We start from the raw sequence: 19709 nt of genomic DNA, 5'->3' as shown, positions 1-19709 counted from the left end.
TATTAATTAAAAACAAAATAAAAAAAATCTTGTAAGCTTTACCATTACAATATGTCATGTCCTATCATATAATTGCTGACATATCATGATGATGTACCTAACGTTACTTGTACTAGTCTTATTGTTTCATATAATTGAAATCCAACATATTTGGATAAGATATCTTCACTCTTATCTTCAGAAGATATCTAGTAATTCTCAACCATTAACTTTTACTTTCTTATCTTCTATATCCAACAATATCTTATCCGTGATTTTATGTTCACTTGATAAATTATAAGTTTACTTCACAATATAAGTTCACTTCACATTATACTCCATATATATATTTACTCTCCTTCTGTGAAAATATCATTGTTTTTTGCACAAATTGTAAAAACACTCAAAGTTTCACAAAAAAAAAATGAACTTTGACTTTGGTTCAGGTTCATCAAGTTCTAGTGATGAAATATATGATTGGATGTTGATGGATTTCATTCAGGAGAGTGAACGTATACAAGAGGTGGAGGATGTAATAAGAGAAGTGGTTACCTCTGCTGTTCAACAACCCACAACTGAGAGTTCACGACCAAGATCGAGGGACTATGTGCCAAGAGATCGTGAAGGGGCTCACAAACGTTTGGTAGATGATTACTTTAGTACCACGCCACTCTATAATGATGTAAAATTTCGACAAAGATTTCGCATGCGAAAGCCAGTTTTTATGCGCATTGTGAATACTTTAACCGAAGTTGACGATTTCTTTAAGCAAAATGCAGATGCCACTGGGAAACTTGGTGCTTCAAACTTGCAGAAGTGCACCGCGGCAATAAGAATGTTAGCATATGGCACCTCGGCTGATCATGTTGATGAGTACCTCAAGTTGGGTGCAAGTACGGCAAGAGAGTGTCTTACTCATTTTGTTGACGGAATTATTACTAGCTTTTCTGCAGTTTACTTGAGGAAGCCAAATTCTGATGATGTGTATCGTCTCCTTTGTGAAGGAGAAAGTCGTGGTTTTCCTGGCATGCTTGGGAGCATTGATTGTATGCATTGGCAATGGAAAAATTGTCCAGCAGGGTGGAGAGGCATGTATCAAGGAAGATCTCGAGAGGCAACTGTAATCTTAGAAGCCGTTGCTTCTTGGGATACATGGATTTGGCATGCATTTTTCGGGACACCTGGGTCAAATAATGATATCAATGTCTTGCAGCGATCACCGGTATTTGATGACTTACTAACTGGACGAGCTCCAGAAGTTCAATACAACGTAAATGGAAAAACGTACAATATGGGTTACTATCTAACGGATGGTATCTATCCGAAATGGGCTGGTTTCATTGATGCCATAACTGCTCCCCAGACTGCTAAACATAAACTTTTTACTATGAAACAAGAAAGTGCTAGAAAGGATGTGGAGCGGGCATTTGGAGTACTTCAAGCTCGATTTGCAATAATAAGATATCCTGCTTTGGCATGGCACCCTGAATTATTATGGAAAATTATGATGGCATGTATTATAATGCACAACATGATTGTAGAAGATGAACGTCATATGTATCGAAATTATCAAGATCCGTGTATTGATTTTGCGGAAGAACAACCCGAGACACTAGCTAGTTCATCAAGTGAAAACGCTAATCGCGGGCCCATCCTTGTTAGTCGCGGAAGATACGAGTACATGGATCGAGATTTAAGCAGATTTATGGGCAAAAGGGAAGAGCTTCACAACAAACAAATACATGTGTCGTTGAAAAACGATTTGGTTGAACATGTTTGGAGAAAGTTTCAAGGACCAAATTAAACTTAAACAATGTGTGTAAGAAAAGGAGATTGGTATTGTTATCATTATTTTTATTTTTATGTTAATTTTAATTTAATGTCGTTATTTTCTAGTTATTGTTGTTTTTAGTTTCATGTTGGTTTGTTATTATTTCAGCTATTAATGAATGTTATTATTAATGCAAATTAAGCGTACTATTTGATTATACTATTTTACAAATATTTACTATTTTATTATCTTAGAAAGTTAACTATATGTTTACGTTTTACTAACAAATATTTTTACTATAATTAAAATTTAAACAAAATTAATTTAATACTAAATAATAATAGGTACAATAATGTAGTGATATATATAATAATAGGTACAATAATGTAGTGACAAATATATATATATATATATATATATATATATATATATATATATATATATATATATATATATATATATATTAAAGAGATAGAGAATAAAAGAGTATGACAAGAGGATCCTCTTGTTGTGGGAAATTATGGAGGAGGAGGAAGATGAAGAGTATTATGATAGTGGAAAGTGGGGTATAGGAAAAAGTAGATGATGTGTCAAAAGGAGAATGGGAGAGAGAGGGAAAAAGTATGGAAGTAGAGTACTCCCATTGGAGATGCTCTAAGAACTGACATCAACTCTCCGGCAACCTTGCCGCCCAATCTCTTCAACATTTCTCGGCGACCGCAACTCCGATATCACACTCCATCAACAAAACTTCTTCTCACCGACGTACTAACATCAAGCCCTCTTTTCTATATCTAATTCTTCACTTCGATTATGTTATGTTCATGTAAAGTAGTGAATTTTTCTGTGGTTGTATCACTCAATACTCATGTCAAGTAATTTTAATAGATCTACTATTTGAGTTGCTTGTTTGACTGATTTCTTGAGTAAATTTTATACTTCGGTTATGTTGAACTTAATTTGTGAATTTTGAGTTGCTTGTTTTTTGTTTTTGTTAATATTACACTCTGGTTAAGTGGTTATGTTGAATTAAATGCATGTGTTTTTTTTATCCTAAAAATTATTCATTATTTTTTGGACAAATTTAGTAAAATATGAAGGATCCGTATAGGATCCGTTTTGGACCCGGATCCGTAGGATCCAACGGATATGGATATGGATCCCTAGTTCTCATACCCGACGGATCCGGATCGGATCTAGATCCAGGTTACAAAAACGGATCTGCATATGGATCCACATGGATCCGGTCTAGATCCGACCCATTGCCATCTCTAGTAACAACACAGCCCAAAAGCCCAATTACACACAACCCAATTAAAAAAAAAACCTAAAACTAAAAAACACGGAAATTGCAATACACCCACCCACACCCAATAAATGTAACGTCACTTCCAAACTCAAAACTCTTCTTCTATATGATTTTCTCTCTCCTCTTTTTCACTTTCTCTCTCCTCTATTTCATTTTCACTCACTAATTAAAAAACTGCAAAAACATCAATGGACATTAGAGAAGAGATGCAAAATCAAAAGGATCCTCGCTAAAAAAAAAGGCAATTTTATGTAAATTTCACTTAATTTTGTTTGAATTTATATGATTATCACTTAATTTTGTTTGAATATTGTTCGATACTCTATTGTTCGAAATTTTTTATTGAAATTGTCAAAAAAATTAATGAAATCAAACGGATACCTTATGTTCACATTCTGAAATGCATATTTTCATATTTTGAATTCTTATGTTCATATTTTGAATCCTTTTGTAAACTTTCAAAAATGCATACATTCACTTTCTAAATCCATATGTTCATATTTTTTTAATGTATATGTTCACCTTCTGAAACGCTAAATTATGTTCATACGCATTCAAAAATGAACCAATGCATATGTTCATATTTTGAATGCATCTGTTCATATTTTTAATACTTATGATACATACATAATCATATTATTTTTTATTTCTTCAATTTTTTATGTTCAAAATGAAATGTCTTATATTTATAATAATATTTTATATGTTCACAATGTATATATTCATAGTAAATATTTGTTGTTTGTAAGTATTCTCATTAAGTCTTTTTATGCATATGTTCTCTTTCTTAAATGCATATGTTCATATTTTTTTACGCATATGTTCACCTTTTAAATGGTTATATTCACTTTAAAGAAACCAATGCTTATGTTCATATTTTGAATTGTTATGTTTACTTTATGAAATGCATGTGTTCATATTTTTATGCTTATGTTCACTTTTTGAAAAGCTAATGTTCACATTTAAGGGAACCTATGCATATGTTCATATTTTGCATGATTATGTTCATTGATAAAAAAAAAATGCAGAAAATTAGATGAAATTCATACACAGATGAAATTGATCGAAGCTAAAAAAAATTCAATTCATATGAATTCAAAAAATCTAATAAACAACCAATTCCATATTGTAAGAAACAGATTCAATCGTTAAAGCGAAAAAAAATGAGAAAAATAGAAAAAAAAAAAGGAAAAAGGAATTAAAGAAGGAAGGAGAAAAAACAGAGTATAATTTGTGAATTCAAAGATTCATATAAACCTTAATCAATCGAAATTAAAGCACAAAATCGAAATTCACACAAAAATTCATACTTAATAACTACTTTCATGTTGTAAGAAACAAATTCAATCAAAAAAGTGTAAAAAAGGGACAAAATTAAAAAAAACAGAGGAGAGAGAAAATAAAAAAAAAAAAACGAAGGAGAAAAACAGAGGAGAAGAAAGCTAATGTTCACCGACTGAAAAGCTAATGTTCATATTGTGCTATTGTTACACCTAATTCTAGGTGTATGAGTGTGCACCTAAGAATATGTGGGAGAGAGAGTTGTAGGGTAAGTAGGAGTATTGGGCCTCATGAAAAATTATGGGCCGATTAAATAAATGAAATGGACTATGCTTTATTTGTATTGACATGAATTATAAAATGAAGGTTCATAAATAGTTTATACCAAAATAATTTTAGACCCAAATTAAAAATTAGAACTTTTGAATTAAATTCCGAAAAAATACAAATAAATATTATAAATAAAATATAATTTCATTTTAATATATTTAAAAATACGGGGATTACAAAAAAAAATCATTACAAATCTTTTTTTCTTTGAATAGTCATTAAAAACCTAATTAAATCTCATTTGATACTTTTTTCCTCTTAAATTAGCGTACATAAAAAGTCAAAGTTTAGTCAAATCACGCAATCAAATTAGAAAAACTAATAAAGCTAGATGAGATAAACAATGATATATAAGTTGAACTAAACTTAGCTTAAGGGTCTGTTATCTTCAGCTTAATTTTAGTTTAGTTCAGCTTAGTTTAGTAAATGAGAATAGACCCCAAGTCATATTAATATGAACCACATAGGCTCTTAAATTTTATAAAATTAATTATAAAAGTCTTAAATTAATGTATTTATTAAAAAAAGAGGTAATTAAATGCCTGTTGATTGATTACATATGACAATAATTACAAATTAAAAAAAGTGTGAAAACACCAATAATTAGCCTATCCATACATAATGCACCCTATATTATTATTATTGTTACCATAAATAAAATTTGTGCTTATGTGTCACTTGAGGTTGTTTGCACTAATAATTACTCTCATTATTAATGACAATAATACATGTTTGTATCAACATGAGGTTAAATGTACTATTGAACACTTCTTGTTATTGTCATTCATATTAAAGTAATTATTATCGTGGACTTTCTCGGTGTCAATTTGACCAACTGATCGTTCCATACAATCTATTACGTATAACTAATCACATTTTCGTACTAAATTAACAAAAATAAAACCTTTAGTTTTTCTAACCTAATTTCTTCTAAACACCAATCAAGCAATTCTAAGTCCTGTATCAGTTTTAAATACACACTCCCATAAAAGTTTCTTATATACTCTCGGATGTAAAATTATAATTATAAAGCATGTACCATTCAATCTAATATAATATCCCGTGCATAAGACGAGTAAAAATAAATAATAAAATTCAGTTTTTAGCTACACACGCATCACATTCATCATTCACGATTCTCTCTCCCCTTTAATCTAGTAGTAACTGAAACTCAGTCGTCTCTCTCTCATTGTGTCCAAAAAAACAAAATTAAAAATCAACAATAAATAAAAATAAAAAAAAACCCAACGTATACAATACAATTATTTTAGTTTCCTTCCCATAAAATAAAATTGAAAATTAACAAGCAAAATCACACAGAAAAATCAATCAAAATCCTCCCTGATATTACATCTACAGTATATGATTCCCCCCAAATAATCCTTTCAGATCCATTTCGCTTTCTTACCATTTCTGTACGTTTCAATTCCATTACTTTAACCCCCTTTTCACCTCCTTCTTCTTCACCTATAATTTCCCAGTTTTTTAGAGAGAGAAATTAAGCAAATTCCAACTATGGCGAGTCAGCTTGTTGTGCAGGTTCGCAGAGACAAATTAGAGGCATGCATGACATGCCCTCTTTGCAAACAGCTCCTCAGAGAAGCCACTACTATCTCTCTTTGCCTTCATACATGTAAGTTTTATGATATTAGTATTGATTTTGCTGTTTTTTGTCCAATGTCTTTTGATTTTGTTATCTGGGGTGGGTTTTATCAACTGGGTATTGTTTAATTTGGTTTAATTTGATTATGGTTTCGAGTATTCGGGTTTTTCGACGAATTGAGTTTAATCACATTGTGTTGTTGTGGATTTTATTATGAATTTCATGAATTATCTGATCTGGGGTTGTGGTTTTTTTCGTTAATTTGGACGTAAAGTAGTGTGAATTGTTTACGTGAATGAAGTTGAATCTGTATTAATCATGCAAAATGTTGTTTTCGCGTGATTTATAATTGTTCATGTTGGTGACACGTAAGTGATCGATGACTGAATTTGTGTGTTCTTTACGATTTTTGGTTTTGTGGATATAGTCAATAGAGTTATGTATTTGGTCTACGATGTAGTTTGAAATCGAGTTTTCCATTGATCAAATTTTTATTATGTGTCTGAAGTATTTAATTTCTGTTGGATTGTATGTGTCATGCTCATGTAATTTCTGTTGGATTTTGGTAAATTCATGAATTCAGAGTTAATTTACTGCTGTATTTCTGAATTGATGAGCAGCTGTTTGTGTTGTTTTACTTGTTTGCAAATTGCAATTCATTGTTTTGCAATTTGTTGTGGGATTGATTTATGCATATGTTGAATTGTAATCATGCTTGAGTTTGTGGTGAGCTGATAAGTGATGCTGTGTCTTGTTAATTTGAGATGGTAAAATTAACAGCTTTTTCATGTTGATTGGTTTACATAAATGTAAATGGACTATCTGTTGCATGGGTGTGAAAGCTTGTTAATTCGTTAACAGACTGAAGGTGGATTTCTTATCAAGGTGAAAGCCTGTTAAGTTGTAGACAGATTGAAGGCCGAATTGTGCAGTTTTAGATTTGCTTGTTAATTCGTTAACAGACTAAAGTTGTTTATTTCACTGTAGTGTACCTTAGTCTTTTCTATAACCTATCTAGCTTTTGATTCTGAAAGAACTTGTGTCTACATTGGTGGCTAATGTGCACAAGTTACTGAAAATGCTTCATCTTTTAGGAAAGAAGGGTGAAGTATAGTATTTTTTTGGACTTAAGTCAATGCGACGTATTTGATTTATCTGATCCTGATGCATCACAATTTCAAAATTTTCTCAGTTTGCAGGAAATGCATTTATGACAAGCTTTCAGATGAGGACGTTGATTGCTGTCCAGTTTGTGATGTTAACCTGGGAATTGTTCCAGAGGAAAAACTCAGGTCTACTGCATTTTCTCTCTTGATTCCTTAGCATGCCCTCACTCTATGGTATCTGAAGCCAGTCAAGTGAAACCTCATAGCTGTTTACTAACCCTGGTTATATGGTTAGATGGAATCATTGACTGAATAACTTGTTATTTGCTTGCATGATCAAATCATCAAATGCCAAAGATAAACTCTACTGGGATGCTACATTATATTCACTGTGCTGAAAATAGTAGTTTTAGAGAACAACTCCTTGTGTGGTTAGACTTGTCTACTTGCTTATTCATTAATCATTTAATCTTTGTTTCCCTTACAGACATTACTTACCTGTTTTTACCAAAAGAGCTACAATTAAACTAGCAATATCTCTGCTTTTGGAGTGTTATTAATTTAGCTTCTTAGTACACATGGTTGTGAATTCATTTAGCATACTCATGTTCACCTTTGGAATACATAGGCCTGACCACAATCTGCAAGATATCATCGTCAAGATTTTCCCTGCTAACGGAAGAAAGGTCGAGGAACCTGAAGTTGCCCCTCCAGTTTCCCCACCAGCTAAGAGAAAGGAAAGATCGTTGTCATCTTTAGTGGTGAACACACCTAGAGTATCCATGCAGGCCGGTGTCACTGGTAGAAGGACTAGAGCCGGTGTAAGAAAAGGTTCTGCTCCGAGGGGTGCAAGTCCTGCCACCGAAGAAACTCCTAAAAAAGAGGAGGATTCCATGGAAGATTGCGTTGATGGATCAAGCTCACCTGAGACACTGAATAAAATCATACAAAATAAGAAACAGGTGAATATCATAGAATCATCTTCTGTTCAGGCCAACAAGGATAATGTTCCATCTGCCCCATAAAAGTTGTGCTTCAAAAATTTTGAAGCTAGTCAGTAATGTGGGATGTAGGGAGCAAAGATAATATGCCAAATTCTTTAGTGGTACTTAGATTTGCCAGAGTGGTCAAATGAAGATCCTTGTATAGTTGTTAGTTTTGGCCAATATGTGGCCCTTAATAAAATTTTACTTGCTTGTGCATGTGTCATATTGTCAAGTATCCATACGGGTACTTGAGGTAAAAATTACTATTAGAATAACATAGCTAAAGCTTTGCTAGATTTTATAGTCTATGAACTACATAATAGCTAATATGTTGGTTCTCCTGCCATCTGTAGAGCTCTTCTGCCAAATCTTCCAACGATCAGAATCGTGGTGAACACTTGGAGAATAGCAATGAAGGTCGGGAAGGAAAAGTTGATTTGTGGAAGCCCTTAAATACTCTTGTTGAGGCTGCAAATAGAAGCAAGTTTTCTAAGTCTAATATGCAAGGGTCTTCTCATGTTAAAACAGACTCCTCTTGTTCTGGAGATGCTGATATAAGTATGAATAAGACCAGAAATGAGGAGAATGAACAGAGAGATGAAGGCCAGGATGAAAAGAGTGCTGTGCCAACTGTCCCAGGGCCAGCAAAACGTAAGAGGCTGCGTCCATCCAATAGAAACCGGTCATCTGCACCTGCAGAACAAAGCAGTCCACAGGTGGTTGTTAATGAGGTTCGTCGAAATTGGAAAGATGGTCCAATCTGGTTTACATTGGTTGCTTCTGAGGACCAGTAAGTTAACATCTGGCTTTAGCTGTTATTAGTATTCTCACATTTATCTGAAGATGATTTTTCTTATCTCATTACCTTGACTTTTATATTAAATGATTCAGGGAAGGAGGTGAACCCCTGCCACAAATTCCTGCAGCGTTTTTGAGAGTGAAGTGAGTTTATCATCTGTTTTATAGAATAATTTTAACTCTATATATTCTTATTTCTTTAGTTAATATTCTTTTTTTTATTTGTTTCTCTTGATTGTCAAGCATGTGTGTGTGTGTGTGTGTGTGTAGAATACTAATATGTGTGTGGAGGTTGGTGATCTTTGGTGCCTCATATTGGTAGTATACCCTTGTTTCAATGAGTTATGAATGAGTGCAATCAATATTGATTTTTAGTTAATGTTTATGATGTAATGCCATTTGTGACTTAAATGAATTTCATAATCAATAGAAAGTTTGATCTTCTGTTTGTTTTCAAAAACTTTAAAAGAAAGTCATTATTAATTAGGGTTTAAGGGAACCTTTTTATTATTACTCTATATAAATAAATTTTTTTCAATTCAAGAAATGTAAGAATATATGAAGTTTAGGTAAAAATATCTTCCAGTCGGTTTTTTATACAAGGATTTTACTTCCTCCGTTTTCTTTTAGATGCAACACACTTTTTCACGGTATTTAAGAAATGTGGGGTTCACATGATATAATACACTTTAAAATGGGATGAGTGGTTGTTAGGAGTGTAATTTAGTGGGCCATATGCTTTAAATAAGGAAAATAGTATAGTTTTTCCCTAAAGTAACTTTCCTTTTATAGTGTGTTGCAAGTATTGTGACATTTCCTTTTTAGGGAAGTGTTGCAAGTAAAAGAAAACGGAGGAAGTATTATTTAGTGTTGTGACCTGCAGATAATCAAAAACTGATTACTGGTGTACTTATCCCTTCTATATCTTGTTTCTTGATCTGTCTGCAGGGATGGAAACATGCCTATCTCTTCTATTCAGAAATACATCGTCAAAAAACTTGAACTCGCAAGTGAGGCAGAAGTGAGTTCTTAGTTAATCCATTTCATAGTTATTGCCAGTAAAGAAATCCATTAACATGCCCTGTTATCATGTTTTACTTGGTGTCCATATCTAATGTTACTTTTTTTCTGAGAGGTACTGTAGTTTGTAGCTCTTAAACTCTAAATGACCGAACTGTGATATAATATGCTTTTTATATCTGAAAAAAGCATTCATGGAAGCTCATTGAAGATGTTGGTAACTGCCTTTTAGCGCCACCTTAGGGAAAGACATACTATCACACTAGGAGCAGTGCATACTTGAATAAATGCTGGCACATAGATGTTTAATATGTCTACACTGTATCTTGTTTCCTTTTTACATTTGCCTGTATTATTTATACCCTTGGAGAGTGGCAAATAGGGTATAGGGATTTTCTTTAGGTTGCAAGAAGTGCCTTTTTAGTCTGTACATGCAGTTTGGAGTAGTTTTGATGTTTATGCAATTTTTTGGAAGGTATGTATGTGATGAGTTCATGGATCTCCTCTAGTTTAGCTTGTAAATTTTCTTTAATGTGTAATTTTTTTGTGTCCTTTTCTCCTGTCTTCCTCTTTCCAATTTCTTCCCCATGTCATGAACTCATGAATTCATGATGTATTTTAGAAGTCGCCACTTTTAACCTTAGGGAGGCAAACATGCAGCAATAGCAATTGCTACAAAAGTATTTCTTATAGAAGCAAGTTCCAGAGCTGTTGAGTTTCATATTACGTTTTCTAGTTTCCCCTCAATGCAAATCAGATATCCTCTCTAGCCCTCTAACTTCCCTTTTTATCTTCTGTGCATGCTTATAATTTTGAGTAATCAATGTAGGTCCAGATATTGCTCCAAGGACAACCAGTGCAGCCCGACTTGCTACTAAGCAGTCTTTTAGAAGCATGGCTTCATGCTTCACCGTCCCAAAAGAAGATACAGACTGTTGTCGGTGATTCTGCCAAGGAGTTCGTGATGGTCATCTCATATGCGCGGAAGGTTGAAGCCCCAACTGCTTAGGGTCGCAGCAGTAAAGGCTTTGGCCCTTTAGTCATTTATCATCTTCTTTAGTTTAATACAGCGTTTAGATCATTATTAGTCTGCAGGAACTACATTCTCTGAGTTTTGTCTCCGAGATGAGGTTGTTGTTTAGTTTTCACATTTAATTTAGTATAGAACTACAGATTGGTTGTTTGCGCATTGCAACCTGGCCATGTAAATGAGGTTGGACTTCAGGTTTTTTTTATTAGGTGATATAGAAGATGATAAACCACAGGCAATCCTTCTTGTTGACTTTTTTCTTTTTATAGTCGTTATAGTTGAATTACTTTATGCTGTATGTTGTCTTTTTCAAACATGACAAATATTAGTGAGGGTTGGTACCATTATTTGCACCATTCCCCTACATTCATGCAACAATGCAATTTGCAAGTCAAAGTCATGGACTTTCCAATATATTACATACTACCTCTGGTCCAAATTACTCGCAATTTTGGAATATTTTATATTTCACAAATAATACCCCAAAGTTGAGAGTAATTTGGACCGGAGGTAGTAAATACTATAGTACCTTGGTAGAATCTTGGAAGGTGGCTCGTGCACTCGTTGGTGTCTATGACTTGAGATCAAATTTTATTTGTTGATATGCAAATATCTATTCTATAACTAAAAAGTTTATTTTAAAAAAGGTCTCGCCAAATATAGAAAAGAGTAGAGGATTTCATCAAACAAAATTACATACCAAAGAAGAATGCTCTACTTAAAAGGTAAGAGAAACTGAGAAAGACGGAAAGCGTTTAGGAAGAACCACTTTTCACGAGGATGATTCTTAATGAACGAAGAATACTTCTCACATCTTTTATTTCTTTTATAATTTCAAGTTTTGTACTTTGTATATTTCATTTAATAATGTACACGATAGGTTCATCCTATTTTTTACGGCTATTTCATCAAATGCCACTGAGCAATTTAAAAATTCACCAAATGCCATCGGACTTTTCAGAATTCACCAAATGCCACCGAGTTTTTAAAAAATTCACCGAGTGCCATTAATGACTAACGGCAGTTAACTCCGTTAGTCATTTAGGCTAATTATGTCACGTGGTGGCTTATGATTGGTTGATTATTAAATTAGTAAATTAATAACTTAATAAAAAACTTAAAAAAAAAAAAAAAAAACACCCACCATGACCCAGCCCCAACCACCGTCTGTCACTGCCACAGTGCCACCACCCTATCCCCACCGCGGCGACCCAGCCCTGAACAACCACGCCGGCGACCCAGCTTAGCCAGCCCGCGCTGACGACGCAACCCAGCCACCCTTCCCGCAATTCGCAACCTTCTCTTTCTCAATCGAAAATCCCTCAATTCCCCTCCCCACCACCGGATGACCAAAGCCCCCTCCACTCCCCACTGCTGGTGACCAATAAACCCTCCCCGCTCCGGCGAACCCAAACCGCCCTCTCCCCTTCCCATCTCCACCCCCTGAACCACCTCACTTAAACCCCAAAATTGAAAACCTTGAAATCGCATTAGGGTTTCGATTTTGGATTTTTCAATTTTGGGGTTTTAGTGTGTCGAGGATGGTGGTTTAAGGGGGGAAAGTTGATGGAGACTGTAGGGGGATGGGCGAATTAGCTTCGCCGACATGGCGACATAGGTGATGGGGCTAGACGACGGTGGGAGGGGAGAATGATGTTTTAAAAGTGGAGGGAGGGGTTTTAGGGTGGGGAAGGTGGTTCTGGGAAGGAGAGGGTGGCGATGGCATAGGATCAGGGGGAAGGGTCGCCGCCGACACCAAAGAGAATGTTGGTCTGGTCGCCGGTGGGGGTGGGGGCAAGGGGTTGGGCTGGCGTTGGGGCGGTTGTGCGGTGGGAGTGGTTGGGGTTAAGGTTTTTTTTTGGTTATTTTTTTTTTTTAATTTTAATTTTTTGATAAATATAATAATAATAAAATGAACCAATAAGAATATGGCACGTGGCATAATTAGCCTAATTGACTAACGGAGTTAACTGTCGTTAGTCATTAATGGCACTCTGTGAATTTTTTAAAAACTCGGTGGCATTTGGTGAATTCTGAAAAGTTCGATGGCATTTGGTGAATTTTTAAATTGCTCAGTGGCATTTGGTGAAATAGCCGTATTTTTTAAGTGTTCGGCATATTTCAATGTGGAACTTGACCAATCAATAATATCTTTAATTATGAATAAGTATACATTTAAAAAAAAAGGTTAAATTTTTATAGTGAACTAGTGTGTGCCCCGGACGATGTCCCGGGTTGTTATTTTGTGTATTTCTTTAATTTAAAAATTCTGCTCAACTATTTGTATATAGTGTGTGGTTCAAGCATTGTCTCGGTTGTCACTTTTTTTTTTTTTTAATTACTTCATATGTATTTATATTCTAGTATTGTGAAAAATAAATGAATCATATTTTGTCTATTGATTTGTACAAAATCTAAAACAAACTTCTTTAAATATAACATAGCCCATAATAACTATTACATATATATTTAATTATTTTCTTTCACATATATTCTCCTATCATATTTTTTTTAAACAATGCATTTCATACTTTTTTTTTTTTGAAGAAATATATTTCATACTTTTAATACTGAGTTATACTTTTTTGATAAAATTTATTGTCGTTAAAGTTATTTGAAAACCGTGCATTGTGCGGGGTTTAATCTAGTTACGAAATAAATGAAATTAATGGACTTTGAGGTTTCATACAATCCCTTATAAAAAAGGAAATTTTTTAAATTACCACCCAAAAATGTAACCATTTTCGAACTAACCACCCGTTTAATTTTTTATGTTAAATTCCACCCCTTAAATTAAATAAATGCTCAGATTACCACCCATTTTTAAAATCCGGTGGATTTTCTGTCTGTGGACCCCACCTAACGCTTATTTTGACCCTTTTGACTGATTCTTTTCCCAAAATTTCTCTTTAAAAACGCTCTTCTAAATTCAATTCACATTTTTCTCTTTGAAATTTGGTAGAATTTGGTGAAAGAAATGTGAATTAAAGTTTAGAGAGCATTTTTAAAGAGAAAAATCCGAGAAAAAATCAGTCAAAAGGGTCAAAATAAGTGTTAGGTGGGGCCTACAGACGGAAAATCCACCAGATTTTTAAAATGGGTGGTAATATGAGCATTTATTTAATTTAAGGGGTGGTAATTTAAAATAAAAAATTAAACGGGTGGTTAGTTCGAAAATGGTTATATTTTTGGGTGGTAATTTAAAAATTAACCTATAAAAAATGATAATTTTAGGTTAATACCAATACATTACACACATACATGAATATACCTTCGTCCCTAATTTGTTAATATACTTTGTTCGGCACAATGTTTTATGCTAATTTATTTTATTTTATTTTACTTTGTGATAACTAATAACCATTTTTTTTTTAATTAGAGTTATTAAGTTTTCAGGACTTTTTACATAGTATATGAGTAGTATATATAAATTTTTATTAATATACTAACATTTGTTTAATTAATTATTTATAGGTTATTGCAAACATTATTATGCTAAAGAAGATAAGGAAAAATGGAAACTAAAATCCAACATTTGCACGATCTGACAATCAAAATCCAACCTTTAATTAATCTCATAAAAATCCAACCTTTATACCCCACCTTCTCCAACAGATCCATTACCTGTTGATGACCGATTTTTGTAAGTTACATGCCACGTGTTAGCTATTAATATGCTATTTTTTTTTTAATTTTTCAAAACAAAAACATATTTTTAAAAGGAAAATTTTTAAATTACCACCCAAAAATGTAACCATTTTCAAACTAACCACCCGTTTAACTTTTTATTTTAAATTACCACCCCTTAAATTAAATAAATGCTCAGATTACCACCCATTTCAAAAATCCGATGGATTTTCCGTCTGTGGGCCCGACCTAAAGCTTATTTTGATCTTTTGAATGATTTTTTCCCCGATTTTTCTCTTTAAAAACGCTCTCCTAACTTCAATTCTCCTTTTTCTCTTTGAAATTTGGTAGAATTTGGTGAAGGAAATGTGAATTAAAGTTTAGAGAGCGTTTTTAAAGAGAAAAATCGGGGAAAAAATCAGTCAAAAGGATCAAAATAAGTGTTAGGTGAGGCCTACAGACGGAAAATCCACCGGATTTTTGAAATGGGTGGTAATATGAGCATTTATTTAATTTAAAGGGTGGTAATTTAAAATAAAAAATTAAACGGGTGGTTAGTTCGAAAATGGTAACATTTTTGGGTGGTAATTTAAAAATTAACCTTTTTAAAATAAAAAAAAATTAAAAAAAAACCCCAAAAAACTCCCACGACGACCCACCTTCCCAAGCCACTGCACGGTGGTCGGATTTTGCAGGGGAAAGGGAGGGGGTGGTCAAATTTTGCAAGGGACGGGAAGGGATGGTCGGATTTTGTAGGGGAGGGGGTTAGGGTGATCGATTTGGGGATTAGGGTGGTCGATTTTCATGGGAGAGGGGGTTAGGGGGGTCGGTTTTCATGGGACAGGGGGTTAGGGGGGTCGGTTTTCATGGGAGAGGGGTTAGGGTGTGGTTACTAGGTGGTCGTGATTTGGGTGGTCGTGGTTGGGTGGTTGTGGTCGGTGACCGAAAAATATGGAGGAGAAGGAAAGAGAAAGGAAGGATGAAGGAGGAAGGAGAAAGAAAAAAAAGGGGAAAAAAATTAACCTATTTAACAGGTTTAAGCTCAAATGGATCTGTTGGAGAAGGTAGGGTAAAAAGGTTGGATTTTTATGAGATTAATTAAAGGTTGGATTTTTAGTTTTCCATTTTTCCAAAATTGTATTCCTGACAAATTATATATGAAGTACATTTTTTTATTGATAAGTTAAGATTGTGTACATGGTGTATTATTATAATTTTCTTAATTGAAAATATTTTTGTAAATTTTTTGACACATGATATTATTTATATGAGGAATAGATCAAATTAAATAATATACATTTATATTTAATAATTATTTATATATGTTATTAAAATATTTCTTCACTAATTGTAATAGAATTTATACCAGAAATAATAGAGTCCGAGGAAAAAAAATTATTGTACGTAGTCCTTGACTAAACCTACTATTCTAATTATAAAAAAAAATATGGAAAGAAAAAATATAAAAGTTATTATGGTTTGTTCAAAAGAAAAAAAAAAAGAATAAAAAGGTGGGAAAATATTTTATCAGAATGACACGTGTCATTCTTGATTCGCCTTTAATATATAGTTATAGATAGATTGATATTCGAAAATAACACATTGAGATGATTTTAAGGAATACAAACATGATTAATTTTCTCTCTTTTTTTTATTTCTTTATGACGGGATTTTTTCTCATAAGTAAATTAAAGCGCAAATAATGGTAAAAATGGTGAATGCGAATAGTACAATAGCCAACATGACACTTACGAAAATGGAGGAATTGTTGTCTTGTCAATGAGCACTTGAGAAAATAAATAACTCTATTTTATAAATTGTAACACAACTTCTTGGAGTGTTCAAAAATCAACCCGAAAATATAAAAAAGACCGGATTGCAATGGAAGAGTCATGAATTTCAGACCGAAAAAATAAATGAACGACATCGCATTGTTTGGCAAACATGTTGAAGAAAAAACTTGACACAAAGGTATTCCATCCTTATTTTTTTACTTCTTGCTCCATTTTCGTGGCACAGAGTTTTAGGATTATAAAAATTTTATAATACGTTGATGTAAAAATAATTTAAACAAGCAAAATCCACTTCAGAAGAAAATTTTAAAGAATATAAATCTATACCAGTTCATTCAACAACCTTTATCATCATGTCACATCACCATTCAATGATCTTAATTAAAACATGCATACAACGAGATTTGAACCCCAAACCTCATTAAATGGAAACCACATGTATTAGTGTATTTCCATCTTAGCTAAAATTAATTCATGCTCTATTATTCCAAACTTTTATATAAATACATACATGTATTAGAATGTAATTTCTTCCCCAAAAAAAAAAGTATTAGATAGTAAAATAAAAACCAAATAAATCTAAAATATAATTATTTTAAAACGTCGAATATAAAAATGAAATTATTCAAAGTATCACCTGGGCAAAGCTCAATTTACACACTAGTTTATAATAATAAAAAAAAGTTACCCTCGAGATTCGAACATGCAACCTCTAATTGTAAAACTAATAAGGGGTCGTTTACTTGGATCATTTGGAATGGATTGGAGTTGAAAACTTAAAATCCATTACATCTATTTTTTTGTTTAGTTTTTAGTTGAGCTTTTTAAGTCTTCATTCCGTATTTTAATAAGTGTTACACTTTTTTTTTTCTTTTTTTTTTTTTTTTTTTTTTTTTTTTTTTTTTTTTTGCAAAAAACTAGAGTGCTTTCCCATAATATTGTTAGGAAGAATTGCGATTCCATATATACAACTACTTTTTTTTATAATTCCCAATATATTGTCCACCTCGGCCATTTAATGAATTTATTTATTTTTTCTAGTTTTTTGGCGAAACCGCTATTTGAGATGGCGGTTTAAGTAGGAACACCACAATATGAAGTAGCGGTTTCCACTCACTAGTCACTATCAAAAGTTCATCCTCATCTCTCTACTCTTTCATTCTCAAAGTAGTCACTTTTTCGATAAAACCAAAGTCCCCAATTCTCCATTGCCCATTATCGATCCATTATACCTCACTCAAATTTCAGATCTCATCTCTCTACTTCTCTCATTAATTCATATATATTTTCTTTCTCAATTATTGCCTAGCATCCTCAAATAAAATTTGTTCGGGGATTTCTCATTTCTACATCCGTTATGCGCCGCTGCCTTTGCCGACTTCACCACCAATATCATTGTCTTCGTCCTCACATTAGGTGCAACAAGGTTTATAAAACTTTTAATTTTAGTAATTATGTAGTTTAGATCTAGCTATGAGATTGTTTTAGTTTTCATCATTGTAATATTTTACATATATAATAATGAAATATATGACAACTTCTCTCTTGTTCTTGCCATTCTCTCTCTAAAATCAGAGTACTTTTTTTTTTCACTAACAAATTAAGATTTGATTTTGTTTTTATTTAATTTGGAGTATTGTAATTAATTTTACAGGATCTCGTTTCCCTTCTATTTTTCATATGTTCTTCCCTGGATTATTGTAGAATTTTTTTAGAGATTTTTTTTTTTACATGAAAAGGAAACCGCCACTTGAGTTGGCGGTTTTCCCCCAATTGAAAACCGCAAATTCAAGTGGCGGTTTTGTGTTAAACCATTAAAAAAAATTAGGTTTAATTCTTAAATGGTGACGTGGAAAGTAGATTGGGAAATTATAAAAGTTTAGCTGTATTTATGGAATTTGAAGTAATTGGAGCATTATTCAAGGAAAGGACTCAAAAAAACTACATGAAATGTTATATCTTTCTCCTTTCATGATCCCCACCTAAATCCATTACTACCTTTTTTTTTTTTTTTTTTTGTATATTATTATTATTATTATTATTATTATTATTATTATTATTATTATTCATTACTTTTCAATAAATTGTTAACCACATTATATATATATATATATATATATATATATATATATATATATATATATATATATATATATATATATATAACTTCTTACTCCATCCGTCCCCAAAACTTTGACCCTTTTGGGTTGATTTCAATTCGCGGTTATTAAGAAACTTAAATAAAAAGAAATAAAAACATATTGAAAAGATAAATTTACATGGGGTTTGTAAAAAATTAGAGAGATAAAGTATAAAAAATACATGAAAAAACACAATTTTATATAGGGAAGCTAATTTTGCACAAATATTCTTGTAAATTGGTGGGTATTTTAATGCAATTGGGTCAATCATTTTGGGGCTAAAATTAGGCCAAAGGGGTCGAAGTTTTGGGGACGGAGGGAGCACTTCGTATTTTATTTAAGCTACCCCACTTAATTCTTACTTTATAAGTCAACTAAATTACCTAAAATTATGTACCGGCCAAAGTATTACATTTATAGAGTATTAAACATGGAGGGAGTATGGAATTTCATACCCAAGAGGTTTTAACTCTACCCCGTACCTATGGAATCCCATACCCATCTCTTCCCCTAAGATTCACAATCTATTATATTAATGAAGCCTATAATCCATTCCAACATTAGAAACAAACAAATTAGACTAGTATAGATTTTAGAATCCATCCATACCTCTCTAGTATGAGATTCCAAACCAATCTATTCCAATTAATGAACCAAACATCCTGAATGTCTTACAACCAAGTTATTATGTCACACTTTATGTTGTTTGTTGAATGCAAAATATTAATTTGTAGTACAAAAAATTGAGTTATAGATTAAAATGTACTCCCTTCGTCCCTAAATTATATTCTTGTTTTCCTCTATTATATGAGGAATAAATGCTAAAAATAGGAATGTAATTTAGGGACGGAGGGAGTAGTATTTTAATGTCAATTTCAATTAGTCACTGGAGAAATGAAACATTGATTTAAAATTGACAATTGAGTCCCAAAGCT

General features: G+C 32.6%; 1 protein-coding gene across 2 annotated transcripts; it reads left to right on the top strand.

Moving 5' to 3' along the window:
- Positions 1-5673: 5673 nt before the first annotated feature.
- On the top strand, positions 5674-11511 carry LOC145626671 (E3 ubiquitin protein ligase DRIP2-like). 2 transcript variants are annotated; one of them, XM_081679139.1, is made up of 8 exons: positions 5674-6303; positions 7466-7565; positions 8008-8341; positions 8719-8782; positions 8894-9155; positions 9257-9307; positions 10112-10184; positions 11013-11511. In XM_081679139.1, the coding sequence occupies exons 1-8, from the start codon at positions 6186-6188 to the stop codon at positions 11190-11192; spliced, it is 1182 nt and encodes a 393-aa protein (XP_081535265.1). In that variant the 5' UTR covers positions 5674-6185; the 3' UTR covers positions 11193-11511. The 2 variants fall into 2 exon arrangements, with proteins under 2 accessions (XP_081535265.1, XP_081535264.1); XM_081679138.1 differs by having other exon boundaries at positions 8719-9155.
- The last annotated feature ends 8198 nt before the right edge of the window (positions 11512-19709 follow it).

This window comes from Chenopodium album, chromosome 4 (assembly GCF_948465745.1).
Source record: "Chenopodium album chromosome 4, dcCheAlbu1.1, whole genome shotgun sequence".
In the NCBI taxonomy this organism is placed as follows: Eukaryota; Viridiplantae; Streptophyta; class Magnoliopsida; order Caryophyllales; family Amaranthaceae; genus Chenopodium; species Chenopodium album.
The sequence above is the reverse complement of the archived record's forward strand: the minus strand, read 5'-3'. Positions and strand labels throughout refer to the sequence as shown.

Bases quoted from the DNA above. Each gene is read 5' to 3' on its own strand.
- LOC145626671 (XM_081679138.1), top strand. From the start codon at position 6,186: ATGGCGAGTCAGCTTGTTGTGCAGGTTCGCAGAGACAAATTAGAGGCA. The intron at 9,156-9,256 runs GTAAGTTAACAT...TAAATGATTCAG, and splicing joins TTGGTTGCTTCTGAGGACCA to GGAAGGAGGTGAACCCCTGC. The intron at 9,308-10,111 runs GTGAGTTTATCA...ATCTGTCTGCAG, and splicing joins GCAGCGTTTTTGAGAGTGAA to GGATGGAAACATGCCTATCT.